This window comes from Desarmillaria tabescens (assembly GCF_030435595.1).
Source record: "Desarmillaria tabescens strain CCBAS 213 chromosome Unknown EV420scaffold_122, whole genome shotgun sequence".
Lineage (NCBI taxonomy): Eukaryota > Fungi > Basidiomycota > Agaricomycetes > Agaricales > Physalacriaceae > Desarmillaria > Desarmillaria tabescens.
The window spans coordinates 71,653-89,872 of NW_026848421.1; the positions used below are offsets into that span (position 1 = coordinate 71,653).

General features: G+C 47.8%; 6 protein-coding genes across 6 annotated transcripts; 3 read left to right on the plus strand and 3 right to left on the minus strand.

The window, feature by feature from the left end:
- Nucleotides 1-3,354: 3,354 nt before the first annotated feature.
- On the minus strand, nt 3,355-3,738 carry EV420DRAFT_1239281 (uncharacterized protein; the record flags this gene model as incomplete). Its single annotated transcript, XM_060466616.1, has 1 exon — nt 3,355-3,738. A coding segment is annotated over one exon (384 nt), but the record flags the coding sequence as incomplete, so codon positions are not given.
- A 3,795-nt stretch (nt 3,739-7,533) lies between these two features.
- On the minus strand, nt 7,534-7,968 carry EV420DRAFT_1652411 (uncharacterized protein; the record flags this gene model as incomplete). Its single annotated transcript, XM_060478643.1, has 1 exon — nt 7,534-7,968. The coding sequence occupies one exon, from the start codon at nt 7,966-7,968 to the stop codon at nt 7,534-7,536; it is 435 nt and encodes a 144-aa protein (XP_060322370.1).
- Nucleotides 7,969-8,972: 1,004 nt separating this feature from the next.
- Nucleotides 8,973-9,792, plus strand: EV420DRAFT_1487427 (uncharacterized protein; the record flags this gene model as incomplete). Its single annotated transcript, XM_060470521.1, has 4 exons — nt 8,973-9,052; nt 9,112-9,174; nt 9,237-9,395; nt 9,450-9,792. 4 exons carry the CDS (start codon nt 8,973-8,975, stop codon nt 9,790-9,792), a joined length of 645 nt encoding a protein of 214 aa, XP_060322371.1.
- Nucleotides 9,793-10,220: 428 nt separating this feature from the next.
- On the plus strand, nt 10,221-11,554 carry EV420DRAFT_1487428 (uncharacterized protein; the record flags this gene model as incomplete). Its single annotated transcript, XM_060470522.1, has 6 exons — nt 10,221-10,321; nt 10,651-10,682; nt 10,788-10,854; nt 10,939-11,022; nt 11,080-11,299; nt 11,354-11,554. The coding sequence occupies 6 exons, from the start codon at nt 10,221-10,223 to the stop codon at nt 11,552-11,554; spliced, it is 705 nt and encodes a 234-aa protein (XP_060322372.1).
- A 438-nt stretch (nt 11,555-11,992) lies between these two features.
- EV420DRAFT_1672100 (uncharacterized protein) lies at nt 11,993-15,501 on the plus strand (the record flags this gene model as incomplete). The annotated part of the gene is made up of 10 exons (XM_060479077.1): nt 11,993-12,202; nt 12,252-12,464; nt 12,521-12,886; nt 12,938-13,119; nt 13,174-13,503; nt 13,565-13,998; nt 14,040-14,195; nt 14,252-14,378; nt 14,432-15,093; nt 15,153-15,501. 10 exons carry the CDS (start codon nt 11,993-11,995, stop codon nt 15,461-15,463), a joined length of 2,991 nt encoding a protein of 996 aa, XP_060322373.1. The 3' UTR covers nt 15,464-15,501.
- A 37-nt stretch (nt 15,502-15,538) lies between these two features.
- On the minus strand, nt 15,539-16,412 carry EV420DRAFT_1770241 (uncharacterized protein; the record flags this gene model as incomplete). The annotated part of the gene is made up of 3 exons (XM_060481064.1): nt 16,093-16,412; nt 15,791-16,040; nt 15,539-15,742 (listed from the first exon to the last, which is right to left on the minus strand). Exons 1-3 carry the CDS (start codon nt 16,317-16,319, stop codon nt 15,539-15,541), a joined length of 681 nt encoding a protein of 226 aa, XP_060322374.1. The 5' UTR covers nt 16,320-16,412.
- Between the last annotated feature and the right edge of the window lie 1,808 nt (nt 16,413-18,220).

The following is an 18,220-nucleotide window of genomic DNA, read 5'->3' on the forward strand; positions in this document are numbered from 1 at the left end:
TGACTGTTTGTGATCGAGTCATGCTCCTCATTGCCCTCGACGCCCAGTTCAATGCCCTTCAATGCCATGCTCGATGAGGCAGTCGAGGGCTCCCAATGCTTGCCTAGTTTAGGATAGAGCCATCGAAAATGCGAGATCTGCTCTATCGAGATTATTGTAAGAAGATCCATTCGTGATCAAACCTATGGCAGATTGAACAAACAGCCATCGGGACCGCATATATCGTGATCGAATGTCTCAACAGTGTTAGCATGAATTATGTTTTCCCCCATGTCCCTACAAACTGTTGTTCAATCATCAGGTTGATGTTGTTCAATACAAACCTATTTCCCCAAACCCTTCAACAATGTAACAGTTTGAACAGTCAACGACAGCCTATTCTCCACGGTGTTGCCGTGATGAAGATGATTTGTGTCATATTGCAGAACAAGTATCGACACCGGCGAAATCAAACAAACTAGAACCGAAGGTGATCGAGCCAGCAACACGACACAATGGGGATGGGCATCATTATACACAGCCGGCAAGCAGAACCAAATTCGACGGGCTTCTCTCGAAAGTGCACAGATCCGTTTTCTGAGTTGTACACAGGACAGTGTGCCTAGAAAGTACAGATGCAGCGATAGAATGACTGGCAAACAAAGCCAATTTAGCCAGGCTTCCCTCGAAAGTGCACAGATCCATTTTCTGAGGTGTACACAGGGCGATGTGCCTAGAAAGTACACAGATCCAGTGGTAGAACGACCAGTGAGCAAGCCAAATTAGTCTGGCCTTCCTTGCAAGCACACAGATCCGTTTTCTGAGCTGTATGTAGTGCTGGCAATGTAATGTGCTAGAAGGCTAAACATAAATGCAGTGGTGTCGAGCTACCAACATGGCATGATGGGTACAGGCACCATTTTACACCATGGGCAAGCAAAGTCAAATTAGCCAGATCTTTCTCAAAAGTACACAGATCGGCTCCCTGAGCTGTACACAGGGCTGGAAATGCAAGTACACAGATTGGAGTAGTGGAAGGTGGCGGAACGACCGGCAGGCGAGGTCAAATTAGCTCCGAAAGTGCACAGATTCGTTTGCTGAGCTGTACACAGCCTGGTTCATAACTGAATGTACCTGGGGTAGATGCAGTGGTAGAGCGCCATCCATGTCCTTCCCTAAACTGTACACAGGGCATCCAAGATTCGTTGCAGCTAGTACTATTGATTGCCTAGAAGTGTAAACGAAAATGTCAACCAGTAGCACTTCGTTCAGTTCTTGATTGTTCCACCTGTAATTTTAGACAGCGTATATTTCTATATTGATCTTTGATATTTCTGATTATTGTATTTTTTGGTCAAGTCTGGAACAATACAGGAGGGGTGGGTCGAAATAGCAGGAAGTGCAACCGTGACAGGTTTGTGACTAGTGCCAAATTTGATGCCCAGCCCGGGTTGGCAGGCGGAGAGCAGTGTCACTCCTTGTCACTCTCATTAACACTTCCCTCTTTTTCTGCATCGTGAAATCGCTGCACGTCAGCGCTTCACATAATTTAATTTTTTTGAACTATATAGGAACCATACACATATGCATGTCAAATCTTGCCTCCTCCTGCCTTACTGTTGAGGAGGTAGTTGGCCATAACCAGTGATGCAACTCAAAATTTCTCGGGTTTCAAGGCCTTGTAGAAATTCCTGATTTTTTCCCAATGAACATCTTACCATTCTAAAATGACAGACTTTAAGGCAGTGTACATCAGTATCTACAAAAAAATTTGCAAAGGCAACAGCTAAAAATTGGGGCCATGGAATGAATCACAATTTGGCTGTTTACACTTCTAGGTGATCGATAGTGACAAATCATGGTGGTGATTTAATGAGATGTATGAATTAACACTTAACTATGACTTTCTATATGCAGATGTTAAAGTCACTACTGTGAAGTAGATAAGTTATGGAATCATCAAATTGGTGCTCTTGCTTTGCTGTTGGTTCGATCCTTTGTATTGCAATTTTTTTCGGCTTTATAGTATTGAATCTTGGGAACTTTTATGCAGCATATGCAATGCTAGGTAATGAAAGGTTCACATCTGCTGATTTTGGCCTATCTAGAATCATGCCAGCGTTCGACATTCAACTCAGGCTCTGGCTGCTACTACTAACTGTCATGAATTCACCCCTATTTTTTGCTTATCTTATCTTATCACAGCAAGTCGGCAACTCGTCATTCGACTCTCATCATCATTCCTCGTACCTGATCTGCATCATTCATGACCCGCTCGGTCACATCGCCTACACAGCACCACCTCGCGCCAGGGACCACATCACTAGGACTCCGTCATGGGCCCTGCTACCAGACCTCATAGAAGGCAGCACCATACAGATGCTGACCTTCTTACTCACGAGAGCGCTTCTAGCATCATCACGCTCATACCGCATCATCAGAGCATTGCCACAACACAACCATCAGTCTTCCCTGATAGGTCCCTGGATCCACCGCTCACACGCATGATCCATTTGATGGCCCATAGACCGATCACACTCTATGGGCCGGATCCTTCTTCACCCAGTCATGCTTCTTTAGGTCGTCTGTGATCACACCCTAGGATGGACAAGCCGCCACGTATGCTCCTCAGAAGACCGCACCCTATGGATGCTAGTCTTCTTACTCGCAGGAGGGCTTCTCCTATATCAAGCACCATACGATACAAAGGACTTAGAAGACAGCGTTGCATTGGGACTGCACGCACCGAGACACAGGAGCGGTACATACTAGTAAATACCACAATGTATTTAAACGAGCCTTGCTGTGGTCTTACACCCCAGCTTCGGCTAAAGTTATACACTCCTAACTTTTCACGCAGAAACTCCCTGTTTCGTGCTTAAGGACTATCGTACCTTACCTAGCAATTGCAATGCCCTCTTCACAACTGAATCACCGAACGCGAGTGACAGTTAAGAGGCAACCGTTGTTCAATCCAAGTTAGTGCGTTACACTAATGCAACTCACAGAAGAAGATCGGTGTAATAGACATCTGAGGTATTCCTATTCTAATAATAGGACATAAAATAGGTGTAGATACAGTACAACAAATGGACATGAGAATGCCACATAATGCTCAATGGCATACAGAACAGAACAGAACGATATAATAACAAGTGGAGTAAAGATACGAAAAGTGGCAGAAGCGCGGCCATAATGCGTATGGAATCAGACTTTGATGCGCTTACCATTGCTGTCTGGAACTCCGTCATTGTTGAGACGCTTTTGACCCCGCTTTGATGTCGACGATGATTCTGGACAAAAAATAGAGTCAATTACTTTTTCAATGTCATCCACCATGCATGACCAGATATCAGACACTGAACTGATGCGTCTCCACCAATATAAGCCAAAGATGACGGTAACCAGCCCATGTTGCCCTCCTTTGCGCAGCGTCATCAATGATTTACTGTAGTCAGCCTTTGGTAATCCATTTGTTGAGCGTCGCCATGCAGGATTGAGTTGATTCCACCAGTCAACCATCTCCTTGGCGAATAGAGACGGTTCAGTGACTGAAGGACATTGCTCGAAGGATTGTGGACCATCAAGCCATACCGTTAGCATGCATGGGCGCCGCTTCGATAACAGTTTTCCCACTGCGCCAGAATCAGAACTCCAGATGTCGAGCTCAAGGTGGTGCCACTTTTCGATCAGATTCTGCCATGCTTCACCGAAAGAGTGATCCTGCAGTGACAGCCTGTTGTCCACAATCCACATAGGAGGACCTTGCTCCTTCCCAGACCCAGACAAAGTGGTAACCTCCTTCGGAGGAGGGGGTTTACGTTGTCGAGATGGGCGAGAGATGTTCGAAACCTCTGGAAGCGGAGGCACAGGTGTGGAAGTTGATGTGGAAGTTGCAGAAGTTGTCTGAGCTACAGGTACACTTTCCATGTTCAGCCCTGCGTTATGATTAGCAATAGCATTGCTCTTTGATGCTCCATCGGCCGAAGGGTTGACTTTTGTGATGACATCAGGGATAGGAACAACCGCCTGATTCGGAATTGAAGGGACACCAACAGCAGGTGTATTCGGGATGATGCCACTTGAAGCCATGGACATATTTGAAGAGATTGGGCTGACCGTTGATGTCGATGGTGTATTGATAATGTCTCCGGAAGTCTGCTCAGGTAAGACATGGTTACTCAAACTGGAAAAAGCCATCGAGTTCGGAAAGTGGGTACCCGTAGCTGATAGAGTACTATCTGGCACCCGAGGCCATGAAGTGCCCGATGTCCAATCAGACAAATTGTAGTTCGAGGTAAAGATGGAGTTGAATGACTGCCCTGACTCTGAAGGAAGATCACCTGAGAATCTATACAACCCTGGCATTCCCAACGTTGAAGGATCAGCCGCCGACTGCCCTATTACCAGATCGTTGGACAAGAAATCATCATTCCAACTTGCAAATATGTTCTCAGCATCAGGAGTGCCTGGTAAGAAAAGGGGCTCTGTTGGTGGGGTATTTCTAGCTGTAATGTTAAGGCTCGAACTGGCGGGGGGTAGTAAAGGGAACATCTCTTGGTAGAACATCTGAGTAGCGTCGGAGAGCTGAATCGGCTGCAGAGGAATAGCCACGGATGCCGGCGGCATGGGAGAAGGTCGGAAGGGCACTTGCTCTGGAGGAACCGCTGAAGATGTCAATGCTAACGACAGGAGTTCAGGATGAAGAGGCATAGGCTCTGGAACTGCCGAGGGTGTGGATATCGATGGCAGAGGGACCTCGGACGGAAGAGGCACTGGCTCTGGAACCGCCAACTCAGAGAATGTCGATGTCGATGCTGAAGGAAGGGGTGCCTGCAGCAGAGGGACCTCTGAAGGAAGGGGAACTTCCTTGCATAACGTTGATGAGGCCGATGGCAGAGGGACCCCTGACGAGCTACTCATATCGATGGTCATGGTCACGGGGTCAGTATCAACTACAATCCCAACCCCCGACTTGGAGGCAGAAGGAGCTTTGCCGGCATGAACAGCTTCTCCTACATCATGCCATGAGTCACAATAAATAAGCAGGGAAATGTGAAAACATACGGTGCATTTTTTTGATGTGATGCATGAAAGGCACACTGAAGTAGCGCGAAAAGTTTCGATTGTCACCAGGAATGGTACCAGGATTGAAGCCAGTGGCGGCGCCAACATCAAATGTGGTGATAAAGTCCCTTCCATCTGCAGTGTCACAGCAGTAATTATATCTAGATGATAGTAAGTCTCGGTGAGAAAGAACATGACACTAAATTACACCTACGCTGTAGTTCGCACTTTACTCAAGCGTGGATCATAACCTCCTGCCAGAACAACGAAGCTCCAAGGGATAAACTTATTAATATGTTCAAAGACACCCGCAAGCTCATGCTGAAGACTCTTGATAATGCTACAATAAACGTGGTCGGCGATAATGCAATTAGACATATAAAGAAGTAACCAACACAGTCTGCTCGTCATCCGTTAACTCCACTCCCAAACTACCATCCTTCAAACTCTCAATAAGCTCCTTGTCCCTCTCAATTGCCTCGAAAACTGACGCCTTTATATCCGCAGCCTCATTGGCCCACGCGTGCGCTGTCATTTCCTTCACGAGCTGCAAATCATTGTGGGGCAAACCACGTTCTTCAGCCTCCTCGACAACACGAGGGAGTACACAATCACCATAGTACATCTTGGAGTACTTGTGGATGGCTTGCGGAATGCGTGGGGGTGCGAGCGAGAATTTGAGTAAGTTGCCACCCCTCTTATGATGGCCAGGTTTGTTGTTGCCAAACCAGTTTTCAAGGCGCTGAGAAGGATCCATCAGTAATCAAGAAACTAAGTAGACGAGGAATAACTCACCGTGTGACGATTCTCAACGGGAACACCTAACGCAGCTTGTACCTCAACCAACTCTTCGTTCCCTTCGGCGTCGCAATTGACTACTTCACTACCCTCAAGGCTACCCTGAGGACCGAGGTCCAGCATGCCACCTACCATCTTTGGAAAGGGACTATTGGCTGGAGAGTCTTTCACCCCAACCAGATGTGCAGGGAGCATTCGCACCATGCCTGTACGATCGAGGAAGTACCGACCATTGGTCTCCGGCCAACGACCATGCCACTGGCCATAGCATCGAGCCTTGAGCTCCGGGAGCATACCATTGGCAGAGGATTGCACGTAATCACCGACCAGAGAGTTGAGCAAGTCAAGTTGTTCAGTGTTGGTCCAGCGATTTTTGTGACTGGCGACCTTCATGGCGGAGTGGGTGGTGGCAGAAGCATCAACTGTGACAGAGGTATTGACCATGGAAACTGTAGGCTCAGCGGTGGATGGCGTCTTGGCATTCTTTTTGGCGTTTTTCTTTTTTCCCATCTGTCAAACGTTCTAGGTCAGCCCAGGCCAGTGAGTTTACGGCATCTGACTTACACTGATGAGCATGCAAAACTCGACTTTCTGACAGAATACGTGGGTACGCGGGAGGAGGGGGACTTGTGCACAGCAGGATTTGCTGAACAGTGTGCTTTTGAGCGAAATACTCCAACCTGTGAACAGGCCTGTTCACTGAACTGTGTGCACAGGGCCATGTAGGCAAAGCTATAGAATTATGAGGTCTGGTACGTTGCTACGTTGCTCCTTGGCTCTCCTGATCATCGCAATCATCCCTCGGTTTTGAAATAGCTCAATTAACTCCGGCGCGCTTGGCGCTTCAACACTCCTGCTCAGTTTACTTCCATTCCAGTCTCACACAGTGTTGGAATCTTTCAAGGCTGGTAAGATATCTTTGTTGGTGCAGCATTCCTCAATGTCTTATGCACTATCAGCCTTTTTGTTACAACTTACAGGTGTGACCACGCGTGCGCACTACCTCCACCACTCCACTCAAGATGTTGTGCAAGCTGCAGATTTTCACGATTCTCGGGAGATTCTTACTTGACAGTGGGTGCCTCGTAATTTTTTTTCCCGCTCTTATCACTAGTAGTATCCGAGTCAATGGTCGCCTCGGAAATCCTCCTCTATTTGGAACACTTTTACTGCTCTCTTTACTGACCATCCAGCTCTTCATTACTCATATTGTTCATATCCTCTACACATCGCAATCAACCTTCTCAATTTTCGTTTGCAAGTAAATTTTTGGTTTTTGTGATAAATAAAACAGCAGGTGCCTTGTGTTCAAGATAATTTGGGATGGACTATCCGATGAAGATGTGAGTTTTTTTTGGCCGTGCCAATCCCTCGTTTCACTGGAGCACGGAAAACTATCCACAGAAGGTTGGAATTTGAATTTAATACATAGTGGCGATCTTTCATTTGGTTATCTGACTGCATGCAACTGGAGTGCAGAACCAAGCATTGGCATATTAATTCAAACACCACTGACATCGTTCTCTGAAGGATAATCAGCTTTGAATTTGGCTTGTCTTCACGCCGAAGATGGGATTATTGAAACTGTTGCCATGAATCCAAATGTGCTTGCAGTATATTCTCTGAGAGTGTGCAGAAGATTCCATGACATGACAAGAAAATGCTTAACTTCGAACTAATGTACATAACCTATGGAGACACTTTGTTTCTCCTCAGTCGGCACATATTCTCAACCCACAGTTCAACCGCCACCTGGCATGCCTCATCCTCCTGTTTCTTGAGCTTAGCCTCAGCGTGTACCAAGTTCTCTGCTCGACGGGCCTCAAGGTCATTCCTAACCCTCACAATGCCAGATGCAGTGCTCTCAGAGCCCGAAGCTTTGGAATCAGTGTCCGATTCAGTAGCTGAGATATTTTGGTCATCAGCTTTGTGCGACATAGTTAGATCAACCTCATGGATGCTGGTGAGGATACGACGTGACGATGAATGATCATATGCATAAGTGTGTCTGCTCAAGTCAGAGCCATTCTCGTCCATCCAGTGCTCCAATTCCTGCGGACGCAATAAGCCTAAGACCAGTGCACCAGAACTTGACATACCTTGGAGAGTGATTCCACGCTCCATTGATGCAAGTAAATTCCACAAGAGCGTTCATTGAGTACTGTCTCTGGGAAACAAGCGATGTATCAGTGTAGGAATCCGCTCCACCACGCGTTCCCATAGCCCTCGAATGCGGCTTGTGAGTATTCCTGGACGTTGGCTAGTAAAAAGGTGTGGCGTTCATGGTCAATTGTACGAGCAAGCTGTCCATGGCACAGGTGAGATCATGTTCAAGGGCGAGAGCACTGAAGCCTACTTGGAGCTGCCTTTGTCATTCCTCTAGGTGCCCACTTTCTCCAAGAAGACTAGGAATTGACTGTGAATTAATACGTGGATCTCAGAGACACACTGTTGAGGAAACAAGGAGCGTACTGACCATGTTTGGTGGAGGAAAGAAGTGGGGTACCGGCCTTGGAATCACGCAGGTGAAGGCCTTCAGTACGGAACTTTATTTAAATACCTGTCATAATTCCCATGGAGTGCGTCCAAATGAACGTCAGTAGACACCAACCAAGTGTTACTGTTTCCAGTCCCGCTCTAGTACTATACAGAGAGGCGATTTAGCCCTGAAGTACCCTCCCAAAATCAAAGATGGTATACGCACATCATTTGTAATAACCATGTCAAGCATGCCGGAATTTAGAACAGACATATCACAGAAACATTTTGGAGGGAACGGGGGAGAAAGAGGGATGCGTACCATATAATGATGTTGAATTCATGCGATCGTTTATTATACCCAGAGTGCAAGCTGACGAGTAACAATGAGAGATCAATGGCAGTCGTTCGGCAGAGAATCTGGTTGGTGGTACGAACCAATTAGCTTGTCAGGAATTTTATTGCAGGTACTTGTTAAAGAGATATCACAATGTCCATTCAAATAGATTTTGTGAGATCTAGAGACCAACAGAGCACCGAGAGAGCGAGAGAAACGATAGGGTGAGACGATCAGATGAAAGTACCAAAATGGTATGGGACTGATTTAATTGCCCATAGTGTGAGTCTTGTATGCTTGCTCCCATACCCTCATGGCCCCGCACAAAAATTATCACTCACCTGAAGACAAACGACAGGCCATCTGTGATAAGAGTAAGCGCTACTATGCAAAGTAAGTGCTTGGCACTTCTACCTTTCGGACTTTTCTAAACATAATTTGTTTCGCATCAGACATAAGCCAGAGATATCCCTTCGGCGCAAGGCTGTGTATCAGGCACAAGCTCAAGCTCAAGCGTAAGTTCAATTGGTTATCCATCTGTACTTATACATCTCGCTCACAATTATTCTATTACTAGAAGCACCGTGAACCAGTCGACTGCCAGGACAGTGGTAGCCTCTACGCATAGGACTCCTTCTACTTCAACACTCGGACACAAGCCTGCAGCTTCGGTAGTAAAAATGATTGCACAGCGCAAAAGAATAGCCAATTCTAATCATTACGAGATCGTCTCAGTGTGAGTCGCCGTATATACTCTACTGAGAGTGTCGGGTAAAACGGTTTATTTTAGACCTGTCGCAGTGCCGCAACCCGCTCTTTGTCCTGATCCATTCCTCAAAATCAGGGCTGATGCTACGAGCCTAGTGCAGGAGTTTGAAGATTTTCTCCGTGGTAAGGACCCACATGAATATGTCGAAGTCCTCCTACGCCTCTATTTCAAAAACAACTCCCGTCGACAAGGCCAGCTCAGTCTTTTCGTGGATCCTCTGGATGCCTTATATCGGATGCAGAAGGCATACACGGACATAACCGACAAAGCATTGCAAGCCATCGGGCCATGCGAACGCCTTGAACAATTGATCCAGACCGGGAAGCTGATTGGACGTCTGGTTATGTGGCTGGAAGACATTTGACGTGCCGGGATTGACGGTCCTCAGCACTTGAGGCTTGCATACGGAAGGAAGCGGCTTGCGTGGCAGAGAGATTCCAATTAGTTTTTACTGCAGATAGTAAATTACAGCGTAAAATATCAGGAAGCACCCTGAATTTGGAAAGCGAGTTCTGCTCGATCGTACTTCTCTTTCAAACCTGTCGGACTAATCATGGCCTCACAAAGCATCTCCTCTAACCATCGGACCATCGTTTCGATAGGATCATATGCCAGGTGATATCGTCTCATTTCCTTGCCCATCCCCATACTGTTGAGAATGACATGCTCGAATTCTTGAAGAGATTGCTCTAAGATAGAAACCTCCAAGACAGCGTTGTCGAGGATGCTGCGGTATCCTTTGGGCTGACTATCTGTTATTGTCTGTATGTACTGCTTGTACACATCGTCTGCATGCCGTTCTGGGGATCCACACGTCAGTACGGTAAACCGAGTAGAGAGCCGGTCGATGCGGTCCATGGCTTCGGCCAGTTCAGAAGAACGCCTATTGACACGTGAGTCACGGAAGTGATTGTGTAGGCACACGGTGACATACTCAATGTGAGAGAGTCGACTGTTGACTTCGACATCGACCAGATGCGCAGCCTTACGGATGAGAGGTTCCAACGGTCTATACAGCACAGTTAACATGTATATTTTAACAATATCAATGATCTTGCCTTGTCATGTTCGATGCATGCCTCTTCTGCAGTCGGTAAACATCTCGTCGGTGTTGGTTGATCAAGTCGTGGTTTCTGAGATATTCGCGTAAGCTACAGTAGTCAAAGGTATTCCGTAGAATATTACCTAGCATAACTGCGTCGACTGCTTTCGTTGTGTGCAGCGCGGCGCTCCTCAGCAGTGGTCGGTATGTCGGTATGCGCTGTAATCATGCTGGACAGTCAGCAAAAGGCTTGATCTCCATCGAGTGTGGCTATCACCCTGATCTGGTTGATCGGTTCTCCTGTGTATACCGCTTAGTGTTCTTGCCTGTACACAAACCAGGGACAGGGCCTGTACACAAATCAAGCATGAGACCTGTACACAGGTCAGCAACGGTACCTGTGAGTATGGCACAAGACAGTCGCCTGTACACAAGCCAGATGCACCCCTCTTGAGAACCTTCAAAAAGCGGCCATGGCCTAGTATACGACCCATCAGTCAACCTAAGACCCACAAGTCAACCTAAGAACCACTGGAGAAATATGGTCAAGGCGTGAGTACCCACTGTTATCTCTGCGGAATCTCGGATTAATTTTGGCGCAAATTATAGGTCTCAGTGGAAGGTTTCCCCGCAGCAAAAAGAGTTTCTGCGACCATATCTCGGCGCTTATCGTCAAGTCAAAAAAAATGCACGCACGAAACCAAGGGACTACGCCCAATTCCAGTCGCAGCTCTGGCTCCTTTGGCGTGATCGCTTTCAGAGTGAACTCCTACCCCCGGATCTTCTAGACATAGACGCTGTCAACCACTGGTACGCATGTCGCCAAGAGGTAAGCTTTATGAGTGTGCCGTATCTGAGGTCAGTGGTTGACTATTGATACTAGGACCTCGCATTAATTGTCAGGACACTCAAGTTTTGGGAACCTTTTTACACGGTGGGCAGGGAGCGTGTTGCATTGAATGAACAGAAGATGAAGAGACAAATGAAGGAGCATGGGCCGAATGCAGAGGGAGGTGATGGTGATTCAATCCAGAGGAGTGGAAGGGTTCCCAAGCCGCGGAAGTTCCCGGACCACGAGCTGTAGTTACGTATCCGATTCGACAAATACCAGTACTCCCTTGTGTCGAAGAACTCTCCCTTGCTACTTCTTTCATTGAATAGTCGGTTAAAATAAGGGCCTACCTCGGTGAACAACACACCAAAAGCTACGTTCTAGTTGGCCATTGGATGTATGCCATACGAGCGTGAAATCTGACAATGCGCTGGCAAAACTGCGCTGTGGTATAAGTGGAAGGGATAGTGGTATGGTATCATAAGGTGAATACCTCTGTACCAATCTCGTCTTATCCGCGCCATGAACTACAATCACAGAAAAAAGGGTGGCCAGGCCCCAGTCGATATTGTAGACGATGCTAGCGATGACGACGAGCAAGTCCAGGTCAACTCCAGATGACCCGCGCAGACGTTCCACTTTCACACCAATTACTCCTCAGACAAGTCAGGTTCTGCGCGCCGCTCCACGATGAGTGTTAGAACAACTGCCATACCTATTGCCTCAGCCTCGGTACCTTCCTCGCTCGAGAATGAACCGCCTTCCCCGCCCCCTGCCTTCGATTCGTCGACATTACTTTCTGGCATGTCTGCCATGTCGTTTCTTGACCCAGATTTAGTCGCCCCTGCAGAGGTAACCGACAGTGACGCACAAGGCACATGGTGGGATAGGCCATTGGGAGTGAGTACAATCTTTATAATTGATTGTTGTGTCCTTAACACGGAAACAGGATCACCCCCTGCTTGTATGGACATCGCAACGTGAGCAATTCTTGGAAGAAGTATTGCGCTTAGAGGCCCCAATCTCTGGGACGAGTGGAAATTGCCACCGATGCGATGCAGAACAGGGTAGTTATCGTTGCGTTTCCTGTTTCAATGGCCGGTTGCTGTGTCAGGGCTGCATAGTCAGGGAACACAACTCTACCCCTCTTCATAAAGTGGAGGTGAGATCAAATGTATTCGTCTCATCAACTCGGAACGACTGACATGTCTGTGGCAGGAATGGACTGGCATCTATTTCAAGAAGACATCTCTCGCAGAGCTTGGTTTAGTCATGCAACTTGGTCATCGTTTGGGTACCAAATGTGTTCTCCCTGCTGTTATCAAGTCATTTGTTGTAATCGATGTCGATGGGGTACATACGGTGCAGATGGCTTTCTGTAACTGTACTCAATCGATACCACGACACGTCCAGCTACTCCAAAGCCGCCTCTGGCCAGCGACAACTATATACCCACAAACCGCAGCCACCTTTCGTGTTCTGCATCTTTTTCAAGTCTTATCTTTCATGTCCAAAGTCTCAGCCTATGAGTTTTACCACACTCTTGCTCGCCTTTCAGATAATACCGGGTTACATCCACCACCAGTGAGTTTTTCTCATAATACTGTTCCAGCCTTATAATAACGACATAGACAGGATCGGTATGATACATTTTTACAGATTATGCGTGAGTGGTGCCACCTACGCACTCTGAAACGCTTTGGCCGTGGTCACGAAACAGGAGGAATTGGAGGGATGAGCCCGGGAGAATTGGTGTTACGCTGCCCGGCATGTCCCCATCCTCAGGTGAACCTTCCTAATGGGTTTGCGGCAAACCTGTAAGCCGATTCACTTACGTATGACACCGCCCCATATTTAACCGTGATGTATAGTGAGAAGCGTTGGTTATATTGCCTGTTCCTTGCAGTGGATGCGAACTTTCGCCTTCGACGACTTAATGTATCAAGCGAAGAAAGTGATCCCAGCTTGAACAAGGGATACGCCTACTTTGTGGAGGAGGAAGCCTTTAGGTCGCATTTGGAAAAGTACGGGAAGATCATTGCCGCGGAGGAAAAGAGTACTTGTAACAACCATGATGCGGTCAAGCTGGCTAATAGCCGCGGAGGTCAAGGTGCGGCGGCAACAGGCGTAGGAGCTGTCGTTTGCGGACGTCATGATATGAAGCGACCTCTATCGGTCAGAGACTTGCAGAAGGGGGAAAGGTATGATTTGTCGAGTGTATATTCGATTGGACAGGACTTGATCCCGAACATCTTCACTTAGATACATCAATATGGATTACTTCATTCTTCAAACTCTCTCATGCGATACTCCCCCTGACCTCGTGATCTCATACGACATTGCGTGTCAGTGGCATAAGAATCTCTTCGTCCGGATTAGCAAATATCCTTCGAGTTTGCAACCCCACCAGCTGGAGAAAAATATTCTCTACCTTGTTCCAAAGTTCCATTTACCAGCGCATGTCCTGCTGTGTCGCAATAACTTCTCCTTTAACTTCTCTGCCAAGGTAGGACGGACAGACGGAGAAGCACCGGAGAGAGGCTGGGCCGCCACTAATGCCTTGGCCAACAGTACGAAGGAGATGGGACCCGGATCTTGCCGAGATACACTCGATGATCATTTTGGTGATTATAATTGGCGCAAGATTATCATCATGGGTAGGCGTTCCGATTTCATGCTTTACCTTTGTTCTGATCGTGAGAAACAGCTCAGATGATCTGCACAAAATATACGGAAGCCTTCAGCGCACGCTCGCAGCAAGTGGCTGAATTTATCAGCTATGAAGATGCTTTGCAAGAAAAGCACTCAGAGGCAATCCGTGAATGGCGCATTATGGTTCTTGCATGGGAACAGGACCGCAAAAAGCCCAATCCTTTCGCCCCGAGCTTACGCCGTAAGTCCATTAAAATACCACGGAGCTTGGCTACGTTTGCTGATGGTCGGAAACAGCTGTCACCGAAAACGCAGTTCACCTAGAGCTTGCCAGAGAGGAGAAAACAGAGACGCACTTTGAAATTCGACATGACATCAGCCCTAGTGAATTTATCGCTCAAGGTTTGCAACTGGAAGAAGCCCAGTAGGTTATTTTCAACATGAAACAGCTTACATACTGACTGATAAACGCTTTAGGGTGCGATTACTCGCCGATATGAACGGGCTTGGGATACATTCAACAGACCTGCAACGCACAAGAGTACAGCAACATGCTAATCGCATTGCTCGCAAGATCGAAGCTTGGATCGAGGTACAGAAGGTCTATATGCCAAGAACGACTCTGCTCCGAACACGGGACGATGACTCCCGTGCACCTGGTGTCGAAGTTCACCCATCCAAAATCCCTCTTTATCTTCCTTCCCATGCAGTCCGACTGAACGCCATAAACGTCACCACCCACAAAACAATTTTGGAGGACGAGCGTCGGTTAAGACTTGCTCAAGCACATGACACCTTGGGGACATTGCGTGACCATCTCCTGCTGAAATCGTACCTAGTCATATGGCGTCAACGTTTTTCTCAAGGCCAGCGATACGGGACGAAAGCGAACACGCTTATGCACAGAGTTGACACAAAAATCGAAGCAGACGCAGCCAGATACCGACGCATCTACGCCGCTTTGGAGGTAGTCTCAACAAGATTAAATCAGCATGAATGGAAGTCAGGACTGTCACCTTTGAAGACAGAAGATGTACGCGGATTAAGCTCATACAACGAGGCCGAATCTGAAGGACACCGCACCTTGTCATGGATTTGGAAGACGAATCTACAAGGCGGAGAAAAAGGGCTGCAAGAAGGTAATTCCTTAAAATTGGGCTGCCAAAAATACATCACATACTGATGCACTTTTACGTAGCCCTTCGAATTGAATGGTGCAAGTCTCGTGCTCGTGCGCAGCGGTATCAAGAAGAATGTGAGCTGTTAGCAGAGGAGATGCGCCGGATACAAGCGACCTTCGAATACTACCGTGATCTGTGGAAGGGCCGGGAGATGCGAACGAGTCTGCCAGGTGCGAAAGCGTATGCATTGAGGCAGGCGGCACTGTGGTCAGATCTTCGCACAAGTGCGGCTGTTCAGTGGAGCGAACTACTGGCTACGTTGCCCCCCGCATCTGGAGGATTAGATCCAACAATCGATTTAGATTCACGTCTTTGTATCGTTACGTGACAATCCTTGTTGTTACGTTTATTTACAGTGGTACGGTGTATGAGAATTACATAGTCAAAATACATAACTGTGTAATCAATACGGGCTTTCGTCATTTGAGTCTGAATCCGACCCAAGCGGCGGCACAAAATAATGGCGAACCTCCATATATTTCTCTGTTATCATATCCTCCAGTTCATCCAGCTTCGCGTACACCATACCAGTCGTCCACCCTTCAGGCGGTAGACCAACCTCGATCCAGCGACGATGGAGACACATTATGTACAAGGTGAAAATTTCCTGAGAGAACGTTAGCTTAGCGATGATGAGTAACAAAATGAGACATACGATTTTCCGTTGTTCCTTATCTGCCCTCTTACGATCTGGATTATTCTCGGTGTGCACGGTGTCGTCGGGAGCCCATGTACAAAACCATTGTTCATACAGGCGTTCGAAGAAGAGGTGGACGCGGTGGTTGAGCACCGCACCTTCAAACTGAAGGCCTTGTCCCGCCAACCATAGTCGCTGCTCCTGGGTGTAGTCTAGTCGAATGGCGTAACTGTAAAGCCCGGGAATGCGTAATACACCAATGATTGCACTGGATGAAAAGAATTATGAGCCATTCGAGGTAGGAGAATGATGGAACTCACACTTCTAGAGTAAATATGTCTGTATAGGGATGATAGAGACTCCCTGAGCCGACGGAGACAAAGTCATTGACGAAGGCAGACTCTGATGGTGGGGGGTCTTCGAAAAACATGTCGAAGAACTCGTTGTCCTCCAAGTACTGGTCTGCGTCATGGTTGAAACTCTGGGACATATCCAGCTCGAAAAACTCGTCCTCTAAGGACTGGGCTGCGTCGTGGCTGAGAGACATGCCCAGCTGAAGGATGTTGAAGTCAAAACAGGTGAGGGACTGAGGACTTCCACCCGCCTACTCCATAAAAAAGGAATACCGTGATACAGCCTGTGCACAGTCCAGGAAACCGAGTTGTGTACTTTTCAGTGGCTCGCTGAGCTGTGCACAGAGCACCAAGAAAACCTGGAAGAAGGCGGACCTGTACACAGGGCAGGATATCGACCTGTGCACAGGGCAGGCTGCAGAAGATTTCTGCAAGATTTCTGGCCAGCGAGAACAAATTGAGGAGCGAAATCACGAATATGTGTTCTCAGAGTGTTTTGACTGTTTTCCAACGCTTCAGCGTAACGCGGGCGGCGGCTGTGAGGAGTCAACGTTTCAACTCTCGAGCTGACAATGACTCTGCTGCTATTGCAAGTGGAAAGGCGGTGCCCTGTAACAATATTGTCATGGAAAACTAAAAAAACGACATACTGTGATCGGAGGGACGAGTCTAGAGACAAGAGATCTAGTGGTGACGCATGGAATGAGGTACATAAATCGGGCTTTGAGATCAGAAGTGGATGACGACTAGTCTCAAAGATCCGATCGACCTGATCCTGATTGAAGACAAAAATAGTAGATAGACGGAAAGAGGCGCAAAGTCGGGCAACGACGAGCAAGGGGGCGGAGCGTACGGGGGGATATTTGGCAGGGGAGCCAGGCGTGACAGGTACAAACCGCTGTGCAAAATTTGCACAGGACCTGATCCCTGAAAAGTGCACAGGAGTGGAACCCTGTAGTTACAGGGAATTGTGTACAGGGCGCTCCTCTGTAGTTACAGGGATTCTGTGCACAGAATGGACGGTATAGCCTCGAGTCTTGCCCTAACTCTAAGTGTCATATCAGGAGAGGGGAGGAATCGGGAACGGGCGCTGGTAGGATGTACAGTGGCGGGAGGCGCCACGGTCGTATCAGGAGGCTGAGAAATGGTAGGGAGTTGGGCTTAGCGTGGAGAAGCTAGTGAAGCGATATGCATCCGGTATCTGGGGATGCTGGTGTTGAGAGGAATTACCACTTAACTAACGTTGGTTAAGTGGTAATTGTCTCTCGACAGCTGGGGTCGTGTTCGGCACTACGGGCCGGAGAATGTTAATGAGGTCGTGTTGCAGCGGTGAAAGGAATAATATGATGGCAGGCACTAGACGGACTATCAAGCTATAGTATTATTACGTTGTCCCAGGAGGAGGGTCACCATGCTCGCTGTGAGTATGGTTAAAGAAGCCGCCGTCGTGTTGTTCGTTTCCTGTTGCGTGCCCTTGTGTCCTCGTCTTTGGTTCTAAGGAAACCCTGTAGTTCCGCTGGTAATCGCCCTCCGCACGCTTCGATTCGAGATATGTTGCCCTCATCGTGCTCTGCGCTTCCTTTTCGTGGTCTCCCTCCAGTCTTTGGCTCCATCGAATTCGAATCTCGTTTCGGAACGCCAGACAATCGCATCAGGTCCCATGATGTAGAGAACCGAGTGTCGTTCTCCCGACCGGAAAATCTCTCCTCTCAACAGCTCTTAGACGACCACGATACGCTTGACCGCCGTTTTGAGTGTACGCACTCCTTGTATGGGTAACGAGGATGATATGCTAAGAGGAAAATGAGCGAAAGAAAGGTCAGGTAATACACTACATACCCGATTACGGCTACTGTCACTATATCCCCCGAAGAATCTCGAACACGTCGCTATTTGGTGCAGCATACTTGCCGCCATCTGGGACCGAGAGCCAGAGTATCGTATTGTGAAATGGAGAAGGGCCGAGTAAGACGCGAAGTACTCAGCTGCAAGTACTAGAAGAGGGACTCGAACACCTTATTCCCTGAGCAGTATAATGGCGGAATGGGTAGCCAGAACTTGATAATATCCGATTCGGGAGAGCAGAGAGCGGAAA